This window comes from Erythrolamprus reginae, chromosome 9, assembly GCF_031021105.1.
Source record: "Erythrolamprus reginae isolate rEryReg1 chromosome 9, rEryReg1.hap1, whole genome shotgun sequence".
Taxonomy (NCBI): Eukaryota; Metazoa; Chordata; class Lepidosauria; order Squamata; family Dipsadidae; genus Erythrolamprus; species Erythrolamprus reginae.
In genome coordinates, this window is record NC_091958.1 from 47149598 (window position 1) to 47168864 (window position 19267).

The 19267-nt window shown below is 42.0% G+C and overlaps 1 protein-coding gene across 2 annotated transcripts in view; it reads left to right on the forward strand.

The window, feature by feature from the left end:
* CPPED1 (calcineurin like phosphoesterase domain containing 1) overlaps positions 1-19267 on the forward strand; it is a 431035-nt gene that overhangs the window by 386924 nt on the left and 24844 nt on the right. The window contains exons 1-2 of one of the 2 annotated variants that reach the window (XM_070761118.1): positions 4941-5128; positions 17295-17513. In XM_070761118.1, coding sequence (XP_070617219.1) covers positions 5062-5128; positions 17295-17513 — 286 coding nt within the window. In that variant the 5' untranslated portion in view covers positions 4941-5061. Of the gene's footprint in view, positions 1-4940; positions 5129-17294; positions 17514-19267 lie in introns of those variants that run through there. The other variant, XM_070761120.1, reaches the window with a different exon arrangement.

Consider the following 19267-nt stretch of genomic DNA (forward strand, 5'->3'; position numbering starts at 1 on the left):
GTGTAGGGAAGCATGAGGTCATTAAGCAAATCTGGCCGAAGCTCGTTGGTCAATTTGCAAAGAGTGATCACCTGAACAAAACTCTGCATTGGCGACAGGCAGCGCATCTGGCCACTAAAACACTTTGCTAGTTCCATTTAGTTATAAAAAGATGATTATCATGATCACACGATTCCAGGAATGGTGCAACTGTCACGTATGCATGCCAGTTTCCAAGTGTGAATTCTGATCATGTAGGATGCTGTGAGGGTTAAAAAGTGCAAGAACCAGCCGTTAAGTCCCTGTTTCCAGGGTCACTGTAACTACAAACAGTTGCTAAACTAATTGCTATAAGCCAAGGACTCTCTGTAAAAATGAACTTTTTATTTCAAATGGCCCCAATTCTAGTTTCGGATAAAACCTTGCAGGATTTGCAAAGAACACTAAAAAGATTAATATGGAGGGGGAAAAGAAAAATGAGAATAAGATTTTAAAACTTGCAGGATTGGAAAGAGAGAAGTGGCCTTGGCTTTCTTAACTTTACTTGATAACTGTGCTGGCTTTCAATCATGGATAATAAAATGAATAAAATCCCCTAACAGTAGAATATCAATCATAGAAGGAGTCAACTTAGCCAATTGTTTTCATAGGTACTTACAGCATGAGTCAACCAAGGAAGAAAAGAATTTAAAAAGCCAGAGGATATTAGAATATGAATATATATATACTTTTTTTAAAAAACAAGAGAAAGACAGACTATTTTAACATTAGGGTTAAAATGAAATGCATTTAATTGCTTATGCCGATACGTGTGGTACATCAAGATTCAGGAAACAGCAACAAATGTTTGATGAATGTATGAATTTATCATGGCTGATGCACTCACTTATTGCTGGGAGAATAAAAAATGACCTCGAGAAAGGAGAGATTTTGAGAAAGATGGCAGAATTTAAAATATTTATAAACTACCAAGGTCATCTGTTAGGACGGATATACAAATTGCCAAGGAAGTATGACACAGCAATAGAAGAAATAAAAATCTGAATGATAAAATGGATGTAAAACTTCAAAGAGCTAATCATAGTGCAACAATGGGAAGAACTATAGAAGGGTCAATAAAATTTATTCCCGGTTATAATTTAAGGGGAAATTAGTATAAAAGAAGGCATATAAATTACTTATTAAGGCAAGATCAAAGAACAATATAAAGCTAAAATCTAAATAACCCAGTCATTGGTAACTGATAAAACTTTTTGGATGAGAACGAAACGTCTTCTTCCTCAAATAAAAAACAGTCCAATTGCTTTTTGAAAGAAAAACAAAGCACAGTTGAGATCAGTTAATAATTACCAAGAAAGTCAAATAACAATAAACGTTGGAAATTCCCTAGCAAGTAAGGAATACTTTTTCATATGTGGTGATTATATTTTTTTTAAAAAACACACACCACGGCTGTCTCAAAAGCAGAGTTGGGTTTTAGTAGGTTCTGACCAGTTCTGGAGAACCAATAGCGGAAATTTTGAATAGTTTGAAGAACCGGTAAATATAATCTCCGACTGACCTCTTTAAACACTCTTTAATGTTTAATATAAAGTATATAACACAATATAAATTTAATATAACACAATATTGTATTGGGCGGTTGGTGAACTCAGTTGGAGAGAAAGGGAAAATGTATTATTAGAAAGTGTTCCCAGAATGTTTAAAATGCTGTTTAGCAGTTGTTGTTGTTGTTTTCATATTTCTTGATTGTTACTATCTAGTGGATTTTTCCCTTTGTGCTTTATTATTCTTGGAAAAACAAATATCTTTATTTTGGTTTTGGATTTTACATGTTGATGTTGCCCTGTTTGACCTGCAACATTAACCACATAACAAAACCGTGTGGTGTTACACCAGAAAGAACTGATTGTTGATGAAGTTTCCATGGTTAATTGGAGAAGTGGTTTGGGGTTTTTTCAAAATTGGCGACTGTGAGAAAAGTCCACCAAGGAAATCATTAGGAGTTCAAAGGAACAATTAAAAAAAAGTTTATTATGTGTCTTTTGCAAACGGTTTCCTAATAAACAGCGGCATACAAATATAAATATAGATAGTACTCGTATCTAATGACCTAAGTGCCAGAGCCATTGTAACAATACAGTATTGCCAAAAAGGCACTAAGAGTTGTTAATCTAATCTTGCGTAGCTTCTTCTCTGGCAATATTACACTGTTAACCAAAGCATATAAAACATTTGCTAGACCAATTCTCAAATACATCTCATCTGTCTGGAACCAGCACTGCATATCGGACATTAATACAATAGAGCAAGTCCAGAAATATTTCACAAGAAGAGTCCTCCACTCCTCTACTTGCAACAGACCCTAATTCCACCAGACTTGAAATTTTGGGTTTAGATAGCTTAGAGCTACATCACCTTCGATCTGACCTAAATGTAATTCATAAAATCATCTACCACAATGTCCTGTCAATAAATACTTCAGCTTCAACCGCAACAACACACGAGCACACAATAGATTCAAACTCAATGTAAACCGCTAGAAACTCAACTGCAGAAAACACGACTTCAACATCAGAGAGACCAATGCCTGGAATGGATTACCTGACTCTGTGGTTTCTTCCCCAAACCCCAAAAACTTTCACCTTACGCTGTCTACAGTTGACCTCTCCCTATTTCTGAAAAGTCTGTAAGGGGCGTGCATAAGCACACCAGTGTGCTTACCAGCCCTGTCCTACTGCCCTCATTTATCTGTATTTACTTTGTTTATGTTTGTTTGTTTGTTTGTTCGTTCATTCATTCATTCATTCATTCATTCATTCATTCATTCGATTTTTATGCTGCCCTTCTCCTTAGACTCAGGGCAGCTTACAACATGTTAGCAATAGCACTTTTTAACAGAGCTAGCCTATTGCTCCCACAATCCGGTTTATATTTATAACAATACCAGTTATCTTGTATATGTAATAAAATAATAAATTAAAATAAAATAAAATAACAAAACAAAACAAAACAAAATAATATATATATATACTGTATATACAAGAAAACCATGTCTTTTGGCAAAGAACAATCTTACTCCTCCCTCTTCTAGTGTTCCACGCCCTTATGTAACACCTTGGCATTTTATTCCAGTGATTTCTAGCTTGGAAAGTCCCTAAAATGTTACATCATTTGGACATCTGCACACTTCCTCTACCTCATGGTCAGCATGTTCCTTTCTCACACTCGCAGCATAAACATATCCTGTTTTTGAGAACGGAACAGGAGAAAGCAAGCTGACATGCAAAAAATACATTTTGGTTACACAATATAACACGTCATAAAAATGGCTGTGCCATTGCTCTTATGACCTTTCTTATTTCTTGCATAGAAAACATAGAAACATAGAAGATTGACCGCAGAAAAAGACCATCTAGTCTGCCCTTGTACTATTTCCTACATTTTATCTTAGGATGGATATATGTTCATCCCAGGCATGTTTAAATTCAGTTACTGTGGATTTACCAAACATGTCTGCTGGAAGTTTGTTCCAAGCATCCACTACTCTTTCAGTCAAGTAATATTTTTTCACGTTGCTTTTGATCTTTTCCCCAACTAACCTCAGATTGTGTCCCCTTGTTCTTGAGTTCACTTTCCTATTAAAAACACTTCCCTCCTGAACCTTATTTAACCCTTTCACATATTTAAATGTTTCGATCTTGTCCCCCCTTTTTCTTCTGTCCTCCAGACTATACAGGTGGAGTTCATGAAGTCTTTCCTGATAGGTTTTATGCTTAAGACCTTCCAACATTTTTGTAGCCCGTCTTTGGACCTGTTCAATTTTATCCATATCTTTTTGTAGGTGAGGTCTCCAGAACTGAATACAAGAATAAGATTCCATTGCTCACAGTGACTTTAAAATGTGAGGATCCTTGTGCCCAAAGCAAGACAGAATCTTCTGCTCTCAATCCAGCACCATAAAAATCTTCAATAAGAAATAAATAGTTTTCTTGGCTACATTTTCAAAAGCAAATTATTGATTATAAAATTTCTACACTGCCCACCTCAGCAAGTGACTTTGTCCCGCCTTAAGCAGGAAAGCCGGCTGGGTGATTTTAGGACAATCACCAGGAGATGGCGAGTTCCAGTCTCGCCACAGCCATGAAAGTGGCTGGGTGACTTCGGGCCAATCACCAGGAGACAGTGAATTCTAGAGTTCTACCTTAGAAACTGACTTTGGGCGAACCCCTTACTCTCTGTCCTCACGGGGTTTATTGTTCTGCTGGGGAAAATAAGAGGAGGAAAGAGTATTAGGTGCGTTTGCTGCCTTAGGTTGTGTATAAAAATAATAAAGCTGGGATATAATAACGAAAAGCACAATGAAAAATCCAATTAAGAACAAGGTTGAAATTCAACCTTGTCTTCTTTCCAGGACTGATTGAGAGAGGGGAGGGGAGAGACTGGCCCCAAGTCCCCAGCTGACCTCCCCGCTAAGGCAAGACCAGCGCTCCCACTTGTCCTCTTTCAGCCCAGCACCTTTAACCACTACACCCAACTGCCTCCCCGATGAATAGGAAGCCAGCCCAATCTGTTTCTTGGGCTGTCTGTCTCATTGCCTGGGCAAGGTTTTATTCCCCAATGCAAGGAAATGCATTTATCTCAATACAAGGAAATGCATTTACGTCAATGCAAGGGAATGCATTTATTCCAACACAAGGGAATGCATTTACCCCATGCAAGGGAATGCATTTACCCCAATGCAACGAAATGCATTTACCCCAATTCAAGGGGATGCATTAACCCCATGCAAGGAGATGCATTAATCCCATGCAAGGAAATGCATTAATCCCAATACAAGGTACCGTAATTCATTTACCCCATGCAACGCTTAAGAGTTGAGTTTTTCCCCTCCCTCTATTCCAAGGGGTGGAAGCATTCTGTGCCGTCCCAGCCCCGCCCCTAGCTTCCTAGACCACGCCTCCTCCATTAGCTTTCGCCCTCTCGACTGCCAAGTTCCTGACTTTTTCTCCTGCCGTTTTTTGTAAGGGCTGCTTCTGCTCTCCGGGAAAGAAAGAGGGGCCTGCCTGCCTGCGCTCCCCCATGGCTCAGAAAGTGCAGAATGAGTTGCTAAAAGCCCGAGACAGGACCTTGAGCGTCTTCCGGGAAGGTATACGGAGATTTATACATTGCATTCCTGTGATTAAATTTCAAACCGCTTCCATATGCAAAGCGGCGGAACCTTTGCGAGTGGAGCGCGGCGGGGCCCGGAGGCTTATCAGCGCCGTACCGCTGGGCACTGGGGGACCGAAATAGGCGTGCACCGAAGTGAAAGGGAAAGCGAGGGGAGAACTGGGGAGCGTTTTCCTAGTGTATTTGGTACAATGGGAGTGAAGTGTTCAGGATGTTGCATTGTAGCAACTGTGTCGGTGGGGGGATGATGGACATTGTAGTTCATCTACTCCAGCTAGTTTGAAGAGGTGGAAGGTTCAACTCCTTTGGGGAAAGAGAAAACATGGGCTTTTAATCATACTTCTTGATTCCCCAGACTTTCTAGGTGCTGCTGACTCCTATCTTGTTTCTTCTCAACACCTTCCCTCTGCCCAGAAATTAGTACAGTGGTCCCTCTACTTACGAACTTAATTCATTCCGTGACCAGGTTCTTAAGTAGAAATGTTTGTAAGAAGAAGCAATTTTTCCCATAGGAATCAATGTAAAAGCAAATAATGCATGTGATTGAGGAAACCACAGGGAGGGTGGAGGCCCTGTTTCCTCCCAGGAGATTCCTAGAGAGGCCCCACGGAGGCTTCTCTCTGCCTTTTCCGGCCCTGTTTCCTCCCAGGAGATTCCTAGAGAGGCCCCATGGAGGCTTCTCCCCGCCTTTTCCAGTTACAGTTTCGAAGGCTCAGGGTTGTAAGTGGAAAATGGTTCTTGAGAAGGGGCAAAAAAATCTTGAACACCTGGTTCTTATCTAGAAAAGTTCGTAAGTAGAGGCGTTTGTAGATAGAGGTACCACTATACAAGATAGTCCTCGGCTTAAGACCACAATAGAACCCAAAATTTATATTGCTAAGTAAAGCATTTGTTAAATGAGTTTGGCTTCCTTTTACGGTCTTTCTTGCCATAGTTGTTAAAGTGAATCACTGCAGTTGGTACATTGTTAAGTGAATCTGGCTTCCCCATTGGCCAAAAGGTGGCAAAACCATGACCTGGTAGATCTTAAAACCGTCATAGATATGAACTAGTCACCAAGCATCCAAATTTTGATCATGTGACCCCGGGAATGCTGCAATGGTATGAAAATGGTCAAATAAGTCTCTTCAGTGTTGTTGTAACTTCAAATGGTCACTAAAAGAACTGGGCATGGCTAGTTTAGTGAAGAGAAGAACCAGGGGAGACATAGCATTAGCATTTAGACTTATATACTGCTTCATAGTCCTTTCACAGCCCCCTCTGAAGCGGTTTACAGAATCAGCACCTTGCCCCCAACAACTTGGGTCCTCAATTTATCCACCCTAGAAGGATGGAATGCTGAGTCAACCTTGAGCCGGTGATGAGATTTGATCTGCTGAACTACAGCTAGCAGTTAGCTGAAGTAGTCTACAGTGCTGCGCTCTAACCACTCTGCCACCCCAGTGTTCCAATATTTGAGGGGCTGCCACAGAGAAGAAGGTGCCAAGCTGTTTTCGAAGGCACCCAAAGGCCAAACAAAGAAATAATGGATGGAAACTGATCAAGTAGAGATTAAATCAAGAAATAAGGAGAAATTTTCTAACAGTGAGAACAATCACCAACCAGCTTGCCTTCAGAAAATTGATTTTGAAGTTTGTTTGGCAGGGGGGAAAAGGCCAAGGAAAGAGAGGCAGGAAGTAGGAAAGAGGGAGAGAAGGAGAAAGAAGGTAGATGGAAGACAGGAAGACAGCAAGGGGAGTGATAAAATATTCGGGGGAAAACACTGGCAGCAAAAGTATAAAATGTGCAAGAGTAGGATATTTGTTTCTTGTTTATTGGAAAATAATTTATATCTATGTAAATTTTGATATGATTTATGGTATATGTGGGAAATTCAAAAATTGGACTGTCATTTGTCAGAAATAAACTTTTCCTTCCTTCCTTCCTTCCTTCCTTCCTTCCTTCCTTCCTTCCTTCCTTCCTTCCTTCTATACGCTGGCCCTCTTCAAGGACTCGGGGCAGCTTACAACATATAAAAAACACTGATGTAGGGTCTCCTGCTTGGACGGGGGGAGGGGGGTTGATTAGATGCCCTACAGGGTATCTTCCAAGTCTATTAATCTGTTACTGTAGGTTGAAAATTGAAGGCTACCTGTAGTATCCTTGCCTGAATAGGAGAGGTTTAAGCCCACTTTGTTCCTTCCAAGATGGAAAAAGAAGCGAAGGGGGGCAAGCAAAGGTTGTGGGCACCTGCCCCTGTTTAATCCCTGTGCAGGTAACAGTTGGAAGCGTAAAATAACCCAGGTTCTCATTGGTATGTGATGCCATACAAAACTTTTAAGGTTTGTATGGCAAACCTACTAGCTTAGCACCTGGCAAAGCCTTGTGCTCAGTCTTCAAACGCCGTGCCTGGCTGGGTTGCTTTTTGCTCCCAATCTGTGAGATTTCTCAAAACTATTTCGTGAGGAACTGCACAACTTCATCTTGTTGAATATTTTCTTGAGAGATAATTGGTGTGAAAAGTAGAAGAATCTGATGGTAACTTTTTTGAAACCTAACATATTTACCATCCCTAATTGCTACTGCTATAGAGCCTAAATTTTTTTTTTCCAATATTTTAATTAAAAAAAAAACATAGTTGCTACTGCAATTTTAGACAGCTAACACATGGATTAATTAAATACATATTTTTTTTTAAAAAACCCAGTAAGGGTGTTATCTAATGCAAGAGTGTGATTTTATGTTGTAGGAAAACGTGTAGTTAAAACTATTTAGGCTCTTTTGATTGACTTTGCCAGGGTTACTACCGGTAATAGATTCTCAACATTGTGTAGCAAATTTACTTCAATCTTTTGGCTGGTGGGTGGCAAGCCCACCAGTTACAGAAATAAATAGAAATCAGTGTGATAGCACCTGATTGTCCTCTTTAACTATGTAATTTCCTGATAATTTAATCTGACTGAATTCAGATAAAGTGTGGACAGGATTGCTGCAGTGCCTGTCAAAAATAACAAATGTAAAAAGTCAATTCTGTGTATATTAAATTGCTACGCTCCTTAATATTTTGTTATGTACTCATTTCACAAAAGAACATCTCAAAAGTCTAGTTCCATATTGGCAAATGTTACAAAAAGAAACTAGTGCTCCAATTAGTTCATATTACAGTAAAAATAATGAAACATACCAATGTATGTTTACACTTTTGAAGTACAATGATTAAAAGGTACAGAGACTTTTAAGTTGAAATTGAGTGTTACTAGTACACCCAGGCTCTTAGTAATAATGAGACTATCATACTTCTCGATATACTGTACTTTAGTTTGTAATGTAAAAATACCACGAATGCAAACTCATTCTTTGTGCCTTATTCTTTGAAATTACCACTTGTCACAGTGGCAAAACTTGTAAATAAATGCCGTACACAAGGAAATCAGCACTGTGCATTTAAAGAATGTTAAGGAAGTTGCCAATTTTAATATTTAGACCTTAGGCTGAATTGGCTTTAAAATGATATAATTAACTGTTATGCAAGTAGGGGGTTCCCCAAAAGCATGTGTTTAGCTCACTGGTTTCCAGAAATCTTGATGTTAAATCACAATAAATCTGTTGATCTTTGCAACTAATTGGCTGGATTTAATTCCCTGGGAAGGCTGCTCTGCCTGTATTGTGGGAACAATGTGTGTTACCTTGTAGTGGATAATAGTTGTTCAGTTCAAGGGCTTTTTCACTGTGAGGTTGAAAAGAATTAAGCAACTTCAATAGGGCTGATATTTAGATCCTACTGTTTTAATTAAGGCTCTACAGTTATCTTCACGAGAAGTCATACCTGTATAACTGCTTACTATCCTTTTGAAATTGTCTAAATTGATGACCATTATAATACAGGTAGACCTTTGTTTAAAAAACTATTTTTATTTTTCTCCACCGTTTCCATATATGCATCAATACATATACCTTAAAAATATATAGTAGTCCCTCACCTATCGCTGGTGTTACGTTCCAGACCCGGCCGCGATAGGTGAAATCCGCGATGGGGAATTTCTCCTCCTTCCCAGCTCTTTCTACAACCCCAAGCATGCCGCCGCCAACCACTAAGCGCGCCTCCAAAGACTGCCTTCTCGGCACTGGTGAGGCGGGTTGAACGAGGGGACGGGCCTCTGCCAGAGCTCAGTCCCCGCCCCGCTCATCATTCGCCCAGCTGCGGGCTGGTTGGCTTGTCCTGCCCTTCCAAACTTCTAAGCACCGTATCTGTACCACGCTGACTTCAAAACCCGCAATGAAGTGAAGCCGTGGTGGGTGAAGCGCGATATAGCGAGGGACTACTGTACTGCTCAAAAAAACAAAGGGAACACTCAAATAACACATCCTGTATCTGAATGAATGAAATATTCTCATTGAATACTTTGTTCTGTACAAAGTTGAATGTGCACAACAGTGTGTGAAATTGATTGTCAATCAGTGTTGCTTCCTAAGTGGACAGTTTGATTTCACAGAAGTTTGATTTACTTGGAGTTATATTGTGTTGTTGAAGTGTTCCCTTTACTGTATTTTTTTTGAGCAGTGTATATCAATAGTATATACATTTTCAAATCAGAGTTCAATAACCTATCTTTACACCTAACCTTGCAGTTAGTAATCAGTCGATTTTTCTTTTTCTTCACATTTCTCCTTCTCCCCTACGTATCTTCTTACTCCTTCTCTCCCCCTTCCTACTTCCCCCTCCTCCTTCCCTTCCTTCCTACTTCCGGCGGCTGTTGTGCTGGCGACCACAGGACCCTCCACCTCCTACCCCAACTACTCCCTCAGCTTTCTTCCTACTCTCTGTGCGAAATAACAGTAAACAGCGGTGGGGTTACGTCGGGCAGGCGGACATTTGCAGGCAGCCGTGTAGGGAGGGTGGCGAGAGCAGCACCGGTGGCCCCTTCCATGCGCAGTGCACGGAGGTGGGCAAGGTGGCCCCGACACGCTTGTTGCTGGGGAGGAGCAGTGATCGCTTGGCCAGGGCAGCCTCGGCGGTGGCTGCATCGGCCACTCCACCCATGCCATGTCCTCCCCCCAGTTGGCTGCATGACTACAAGTGGGGCGACCTGATGAAGATGAAGGGCTACCCACACTGACTCGCCCAGTTAAGAGGCGAAGAAAAAGTTCCACAGTGGCGCAGTTGGGCTTACCCTGGCCCTCTCCCCCATGGGGGTCTGCCACTCATTGGCAGCTCTGCTTTTTTGCCAGCAGGAAGCAGCACCACGGCTGAGCCTACTTCCCCTGGACCCCACAAGCCTGGTTCACGGAGTGATGCCAGCGGTCCAAAAGAGCAGGCAGGTGGCCAATAGGGAAACCAGTGGGTTGTTTGGAGCCCCAAGCCTTGTGGAGCCAGCATGGGAGATACGCCACCCTGATGATGATGATGATGATGATGATGATGATGATGATGATGATGATTATTATTATTATTATTATTATTAATAATTAGATTTGTATGCCGCCCCTCTCCGCAGACTCGGGGCGGCTCACAGCAATAATAAAAACAATGTACAATGACAAATCTAATATATTTTAAAAATATCTAAAACCCCGTATTTAAAAATGAAACATACACACAAACATACTATGTAACTATATAGGCCTGGGGAAGATGTCTCAATTCCCCCATGCCTGACAGCAGAGGTGAGTTTTAAGAAGTTTATGAAAGGCAAGGAGGGTGGGGGCAACCCTAATCTCCGGGGGAGCTGGTTCCAGAGGGTCGGGGCTGCCACAGAGAAGGCTCTTCCCATGGGTCCCGCCAGACGACATTGTTTAATCGATGGGACCCGGAGAAGGCCAACTCTGTGGGACCTAACTGTTGGGTGGGATTCGTGCGGCAGAAGGCGGTCCTGGAGATATTCCGGGATGGTCCGATGCCATGAAGGGCTTTATAGGTCATAACCAGCACATTGAATTGTGACTGGAAACTGATCGGCAACCAATGCTTTCCTGCCTTCCTCGTAGCCTTCTGCTTTCTTGCCTTCGCAAGCTGGCCACGAGGCAATGATAAGGCTGTGTGGAAGGCAGGAAAGCATTTTGGGGCTATGGGGAATGGAACAGGGAAGGCACGCTGGGACAGTGGAGGGGGGCAGGGGCAGCTATATAATTTTAGAAGAGCTTGTGTGTGTGTGTGTGTGTGTACATACACGTACAGTTTATATAGTAGATAATGTAATTTGATGTCAAGTTGGCCATCTTTAAGCCAATCACCTGACCTTTAAGCATGTAGACCTGGATTTGGGAATGAGGAAGGAAGGATGAAAATGAACCAAGGAGAGAAACAACCTAGAACTAAGGAGAAATTTCCTGACAGTTAGAACAATTAATCCATGGAACAGCTTGCCTCCAGAAGTTGTGAATGCTCCAACACTGGAAATGTTAAAGAAGAGATTGGATAACCATTTGTCTGAAGTGGTGTAGGATTTCCTGCCTTAGCAGGGGGTTGGACTAGAAGACCTCCAAGGTCCCTTCCAACTCTGTTGTTGCTGTTCTATTCTATTCTCTCCATCTGAAAGATTTCTACACTAATATATAGAATTCTGGTACTACCTGTCAGCTTGACATAAATGATCTGCAGAAGAGGGACCAGATACTGCCAAAATACTGAAAAACAAATAATTCTTATTTTGTACTTATTAACATATTAGATTTATCACTTGGGTAACAACTCTATTGACATAGTAATATCACATTGTGTGATTCTTTTTGCTAGCTGTTAGTATATTGCTTCACTCTTCGTTTTGTCCTTCTAAATTTTTCTGACCATTTACTAAATAAATATTGATTGTCACCAAAAAAAGAAAAAAGAAACAAAGCAGTTGATAAATGCTGTATTTATTGCTAGGTTTGAATCACTGTGTGACACTGAAGTGGTCTTTTTGATTAGAGTTGTAATTTTCATATTATGGCCTTGATATAATTGTTTGATTTTGACTGGGCTTCAGTGAACACATTTCAGTAAACTATGATTAAATAAACCAGAATGTTTTGTAACCCGGTCTTAGTATTCTATACAATCAACTTCCTGACAGTTAGAACAATTAATCAGAGAGACAACTTGCCTCCTGACTTGTAAATGCTCCAACTTTGGAAGTTTTAAAGAAGAAATTGGATAATGTGAAATGCCATAGGGTTTCCTGCCTAAACACGGGCTGGACTAGAAGATCTCCAAGGTCCCTTCCAACATTTATATTCTATATTCTTATATATTCTATTGTTCTGTCGGGCTCTCTGGTAGACTCCTCCCAAAAATTCACAGGTACAAATTCACAGGTACACACACACGTTTGAAAATTCAAAACAATGTTCTTTATAATGAAAATTCACTTAAACCAAGCCCTCTTTTGGTATAGCAAAGAGCACTCGTCTCCAAACAAACTGGTAATTTGTACAAGCCCCTTATCAGTTCTGTGATACTTAGCTTGCAGCTGTGAGGCAATTCACAGTCCTTCTTTCACAAAGTGACACACACTTTGCTCTGGATTAGTTTCAAAGCGGGGAAAAATCAGCACACAAAAGGTCAAAGTCAGTAAAGCAGTCACGAAACACAAGGATCAGATAATCCTCCACAATGGCCAAACCCACAGGCTGCTATTTATAGCAGCCTCATTAATTAACACAACCCCACCCAACCACAGGTGGCCTCATTTTCTTTGATAATAATCTCTCAGTTGTTGTTGCCTATGCATCGCTCTCTGCATGCGTGGCTGTATCATTAACTCTTGTTCTGAATCCAAGGAGGAGCTAGATAATTGATCTCCTTCTGAGCTGTCTGCCACACTCTCCTCCTCCCTGTCACTCATGTCTTCTTGGTCAGAGGAGCCTTCATCATCAAATTCCACCGGGGGCAAAACAGGCCTGCAGCAAGGGGAATGTCTTCCCCACATCCACAGTCCTTGGGGCAGGAGCTGGGCTAGAGCTAACCACAACATTCTATATTCCTATTTCTATTCTATTCCTATTCCTAATTCTGTTCTATAGCAAAGTGTTAAAGAGATGGGATTGAGAGTTAAACTAGTTCCAACTTTATTGTAAGGTTCCATAAACACAATCTCACAAGTCTGAAAACACATCTTCCCATCCCCCACCTACAGTTCAATAACCTGAGATGTTTGCTATCCCCATTGCTGTTGTGGGCCCAGCTACCTCTTATCTAATGGTTCTCTATGGCTCTTTCGCCTATCTGCGCGGTCATTCCCACATACCATTGCAGAAGCTTTAAAAAAAAAAGATAGAGATAGTCCTCAGTTCAATTCATTCATATGACTGTTCAAAATTACATAAAAAAGTGAATTACGACCATTTTTCACACAACTCGTGTAGCCTCCCCATGGTCACCTGATCAAAATTTGGGCACTGGTTCATATTTACTATGGTTGCTATGTCCTGGGGTTGCATGATCCCCTTTTGTGACTTTCCGACAAGCAAATGAGGGAAGCCAGGTTCACTTAACAACGGTGTTACTAACTGAACAGCTGAAATGTTGACTTAACACCTGTTCTGCCAGCGTGTCCCAACCGCCTGTAATTACAGGGTAATTAGTCCAAAAAGACACACACCACACGATAGAAGGAAAACCAAAAGGCTTTATCAACAGAAAAGCAGAAACAGCTCCCTTTTTAAATGTCAAATGGATTTCCTGGTACACACAAGGCACAGGTTAAATGCAATCCAATTTTTCACCCAATAACTGGGAAATTGAGTCCAATTCTAAAGTCCAGAAAGTCCACACACAGTCTTGAACAGGGAAACAGCAAAAACCACGATCTTGACGAAACTATGAATCAGATGAACTGCCACAAGGCTAAACCAGCACGCTGCTCTTTTATCTGTAGCACTAATTACAGCAGCCCCACCCAACCACAGGTGGCCTCACTTATCTCCTGTAATAATCCTTCAGTTGTTCTCTCCTATGCATCACTCTACGCATGCGTGGATTTGTCATAAGTTCTTGTTCAGAATCCAGGGATGATAAGGAAGATTGATCTCCTCCTGGGCTGTCTGCCAAACTCCCCCCTTCCCTGCTATTCACGCTTCCTTCATCAGAGGAGCCTTCATCGGGAGATTCTATCGGGAGCAAAACAGACCTGTGGCATGTGGATGTTTCCTCCACCTCCACCTCCACATTCCTTGGGGCAGGAGCTGGGCCAGAGCCAACCACAACAACACCTCTGTCAGGAAAGGTCGTAAAACTCTCTTAACGACTGTCTCACTTTGCAACGGAAGATTTGGATTCAAGTTTGTGGTTGAAGACTCTCTACTTCAGGGGTGAGAAAGGAAAAGGCATAAAAAAATAAAATTACCCCGCTTTGATTTTGAGATGGGTTAGAGAGAACGAGAGAGACTTTCCCGATTCTGTTATTTTACCCTACGGCAATTTTTTTAAAAACAAAGAAAAAAAACATTCTTAAAATCCTTGCCATGTTTTGGGGTTTTTTTTGATCTGCCTTCCCACGAACGCCTGACTAACCGAATTGACTAAATTAGCAAATCAAGGAACAGTATGGTGCATTGTCAGTCCGCAGCTCTTGCCATAGTTTGTTTATCGCATTTTAATGAGATGTTGCTTTTGGACAACATTTGCTAACTAGTGCAGAGAATACAAAGGGACGTGGCTGTACAACAACGCTGGGTGTCAAATTTGGAAGGCTTCGGGGCTGCTTTTGGGGAACGTGCCGTGTCAAATTTTGTCGATGTCGTGTCAAGCGGAATCCTTAAGCAAAATTTTACTAATAAGCTGTGGATTCCTACTATAAGCTAAACCGAGATTCGACCGAGTCTTGGCCATTTAAAGTGCAATGGATAAATCCAGTACATGGAACTTTCTACTTTCTGTGCTCAGATAGACACTAGAACAGAGGTCTTCAAACTTGGCAACTTTAATAGAATAGAATAGAATTTTTTGTTGGCCAAGTGTGATTGGACACACAAGGAATTTGTCTTGGTGCATATGCTCTCAGCGTACATAAAATAAAATATACATTTGTCAAGAATCATGTGATACAACACTTAATGATTGTCATAGGGGTCAAATAAGCAATGAAGAAGCAATATCAATAAAAATCTTAGGATATAAGCAACAAGTTACAGCCATACAGTCAACATGGGAGGAAATGGGTGAAAGGAATGATGAGAAAAACTAGTAGAATAGAAGTGCAGATTTAGTAGAAAGTCTGACAGTGTTAAGGGAATTATTTGTTTAGTAGAGTGATGGCGTTCGGAAAAAAACTGTTCTTGTGTCTAACTTTAAGACTTGTGGACTTCAACTCCCAGAATTCTTTCAACTCCCAGTTGGCTGGAGAATTCTGGGAGTTGAAGTCCACAAGTCTTAAAGTTGCCAAGTTTGAAGACCTCTGCACTAGAACGTAACCTATGTTTGCTACTACAACTTGGTTCTGTTCTGGCCTTTGTGCTAAGGTTTGGAAAAAGTATAAGTGTGTCCAAGGAGAACCAGTTTAGTCTATTGGTTAAATCAATGGTTCTCAACCTGGGGTTTGGGACCCCTTTGGGGGTCGAATGACCGTTTCACAGGGGTCGCCTAAGACCATGGGGAAAAGACAAATTTCCCAAGGTGTTAGGAACTAGCATAAGAAGTGATGGATGGAAACTAATCAAAGAGAGAAGGAACCTGCCAAAAAAAAGGCAACACAATTCTAAGCTGCATTAACAGAGGGATAGAATCAAGATCATGTGAAATGTTAATACTACTTTATAAGGCCTTGGTAAGGCCACACTTGGAATACTGCATCTAGTTCTGGTCGCCACGATGTAAAAACACATGTGGAGACTCTAGAACAGTGGTTCTCAAGCAGGGGGTCAGGACCCCTTTGGGGGGTTGAACAACTGTTTCACAGGGGCCGCCTAAGACTACGAGAAAAGACAAATTTCCCATGGTGTTAGGAACTAAAGCTTCTATTCTGGCGCCTTGGAACATATTTTTACAATCTGACCAATCAGGTGTTTACAGGGGGGGGGTGTCCCTCTGACCTTCCTGCCAATCAGCTTAAACCTCTGGTGGGAGAATTGGGGCTAAACCTATGGTTGGGGGTCACCACAACCTGAGGAACTGTATTAAGGGGTCGTGGCATTAGAAAGGTTGAGAACCACTGAGTTAAAGGCAGCCAGCCAGCTTTCAGGCCTAAGGCAGACACGGTCTCCTCCATCCAGCTGGCTTTCAAGTGTAAGGTGGGACTAGAACTCACCATCACCTGGTAAGTAGCCCAAAGTCACCTGGCCGGCTTTCATGCCTAAGGCAGGACTAGAACTCACTGTTTCCTGGTCATTGGCTCAAAGTCACCCAATGGGTTTTCATGCCTAAGGCACAACTCTAGAACTCAAGATTCTTCTCGGCCCAAAGTCACCCAGCCAACTTTCATGCCTAAGACATAACTAGAACTCACCGTCTCCTTGTTTAGAGCCTGGTTCCTTAAATGCTGACTTGGGAATTCTGGGAGTAGTTGTTGTTGTTGTTGTTATTATTATTATTATTATTACTATTATTATTATTTATTAGATTTGTATGCCACCCCTCTCCGTAGACTCGGGGCGGCTCACAACATACAATAGAACAATTCACAACAAATCTAATAAATTTAAAAAACATTTAAAAACCCCATTATTAAACCAGACATACCATAAATAAATTGTATAGGCCCGGGGGAGGGGGGGAATGCCTCAATTCCCCCATGCCTGATGGCAGAGGTGAGTTTTAAGGAGTTTACGGAAGGCAAGGAGGGTGGGGGCAGTTCTAATCTCCGGGGGGAGCTGGTTCCAAAGAGTCGGGGCCGCCACAGAGAAGGGTCTTCCCCTGGGACCGGCCAGACTACATTGTTTAGTCGACGGGACCGGGAGAAGGCCGACTCTGTGGGACCTAATTGGTCACTGGGATTCGTAGAATTCTGGGAGATCTTTTTTGTGGGTGAGGTCTCCAGAACTGGACACAGTATTCCAAATGGGGACTCACCAGCGCTCTCTACAGCGGGATCACAATCTCCCTCTTCCTGCTTTTTATACCTCTAGCTATGCAACCAAGCATTCTACTTGGTTTTCCTACCGCCCGACCTTAATCTTAAAGCTGCCAGGGTTGAGAAGAAACATTGTTCTGGTTAATCAGATGTTCTCTCCTCCCCCTGTTTTATTTCCAGAAGCAGAACGGGACTGGAAGGGCCCTTTCTATTTTATTCAAGGAGCCGACCCTCAGTTTGGGCTCATGAAGGCGTACAGCATCGGCGATTGCAGCAGCGGTGGGGACGAGTGGGGCGCCGAATTGAAGCTCACCCGGCAAGCAGTGGAAGCCATTAACTGCTTGAACCCGAGACCAAAGTTCCTGGTCCTCTGCGGAGATTTAATACACGGCATGCCTGGTAAGGCCCTTCAAACTCTTGATCGGGAAGAATCACGGTTTAACTCTGTTTTCTCACAGTCCCAGTTAATATGTTAAAGGGTTAAATAAGGTCCAGGAGGGAAGTGTTTTTAATAGGAAAGTGAACACAAGAACAAGGGGACACAATCTGAAGTTAGTTGGGGGAAAGATCAAAAGCAACAAGAGAAAATATTATTTCACTGAAAGAGTAGTAGATCCTTGGAACAAACTTCCAGCAGACATGGTTGGTAAATCCACAGGAACTGAATTTAAACATGCCTGGGATAAACATAGATCCATCCTAAGATAAAATGCAGAAAATAGCATAAGGGTAGACTAGATGGATCAGGAGGTGTTTTTCTGCCGTCAATCTTCTAGGTTTCTACAAGTGTGAAAAATGGTCCTTCTTTCCGTTGTAACTTTGGTCAGTTAGCGAATTGTCATACGTCAAGGAGCACCTGTGCGGCAGGCAATGTGTTGTGATGGAAAGCACTGCACACACACACACACAATATCGATTTATAAATATTTACCCGCTTTTCATTCCCTTTTAGCAGGCCAGTTTTGTGCGGGCCAAAGAGGGCTTGCCGGTGGCGACTTGCCAATCCCTTTTTGCAATAAAACGTCTCCGTCCAAGTCGGCCTTTGTTAAAGGCCGGATTAGCAGACAGGCTGTGAGCCACCCGTTGCTTTCCTCTACACAGCTGTGTGGCGTAATCTTGTTAGCATAATCAAAATCCCCACGTTCAAGCCATTTCTCCCATTATTTGCAGGCGAGGCCTTTTCAGCGTTTCCAAATGCAAATCATCGCTAGCTGGACCCCAAAAGGTGCTAAAACGACACCAGCTTTTTGAAAATTTGCCTCTGCCAGGGTTGTTTGTTTTTGGTCCTGCGGTGCCCGGAGTTTCCCCAAGCAGCAAATAGGTTGAGTTGGGTTCTGCTGGCTTCAAAGGAAAGGGGAGGAATGAAGCATCAATGCTTCCGTTGAAAGGAAAGAGCGATGGGAAAATCGAAGCCAAGAAGGAATTGGGAAAATGCAAACAGCATTTGTGGCACCAGAGCTGGTAGGAACGGTTCTTGGAAATGGAGGAAAATGCAAAATAAAAGAGCAGGGGATCCTACACCAGTGATGGAGAACCTTTTTTTCCTCGGGTGCCAAAAGAGTATGCATGTGCCTGAATGCTCACGCATCCATAATTCAATGCCTGGTGAGGGCGAAGGTTGGATGAAGGTTGTGCCGTGGATATTGCCTACCTGGACTTCAGCAAAGCCTTTGATACGGTTCCACATAAAGAGCTGATAGATAAATTAGTGAAGATTGGACTTAATCCCTGGATAGTTCAGTGGATTTCAAGCTGGCTGAAGCATAGACATCAGAAAGTTATTGTTAATGGCGAGTATTCTGAGCAGAGACAGGTTACAAGCGGTGTGCCACAAGGGTCTGTTCTGGGTCCTATTCTTTTTAATATGTTTGTGAATGACATAGGAGAAGGTTTGGTAGGGAAGGTTTGCCTATTTGCCGATGACTCTAAAGTGTGCAATAGGGTTGATATTCCTGGAGGCGTCTGTAATATGGTAAATGATTTAGCTTTACTAGATAAATGGTCAAAGCAATGGAAACTGCAGTTTAATGTTTCCAAATGTAAAATAATGCACTTGGGGAAAAGGAATCCTCAATCTGAGTATTGTATTGGCAGTTCTAAGTTAGCAAAAACTTCAGAAGAAAAGGATTTAGGGGTAGTGATTTCAGACAGTC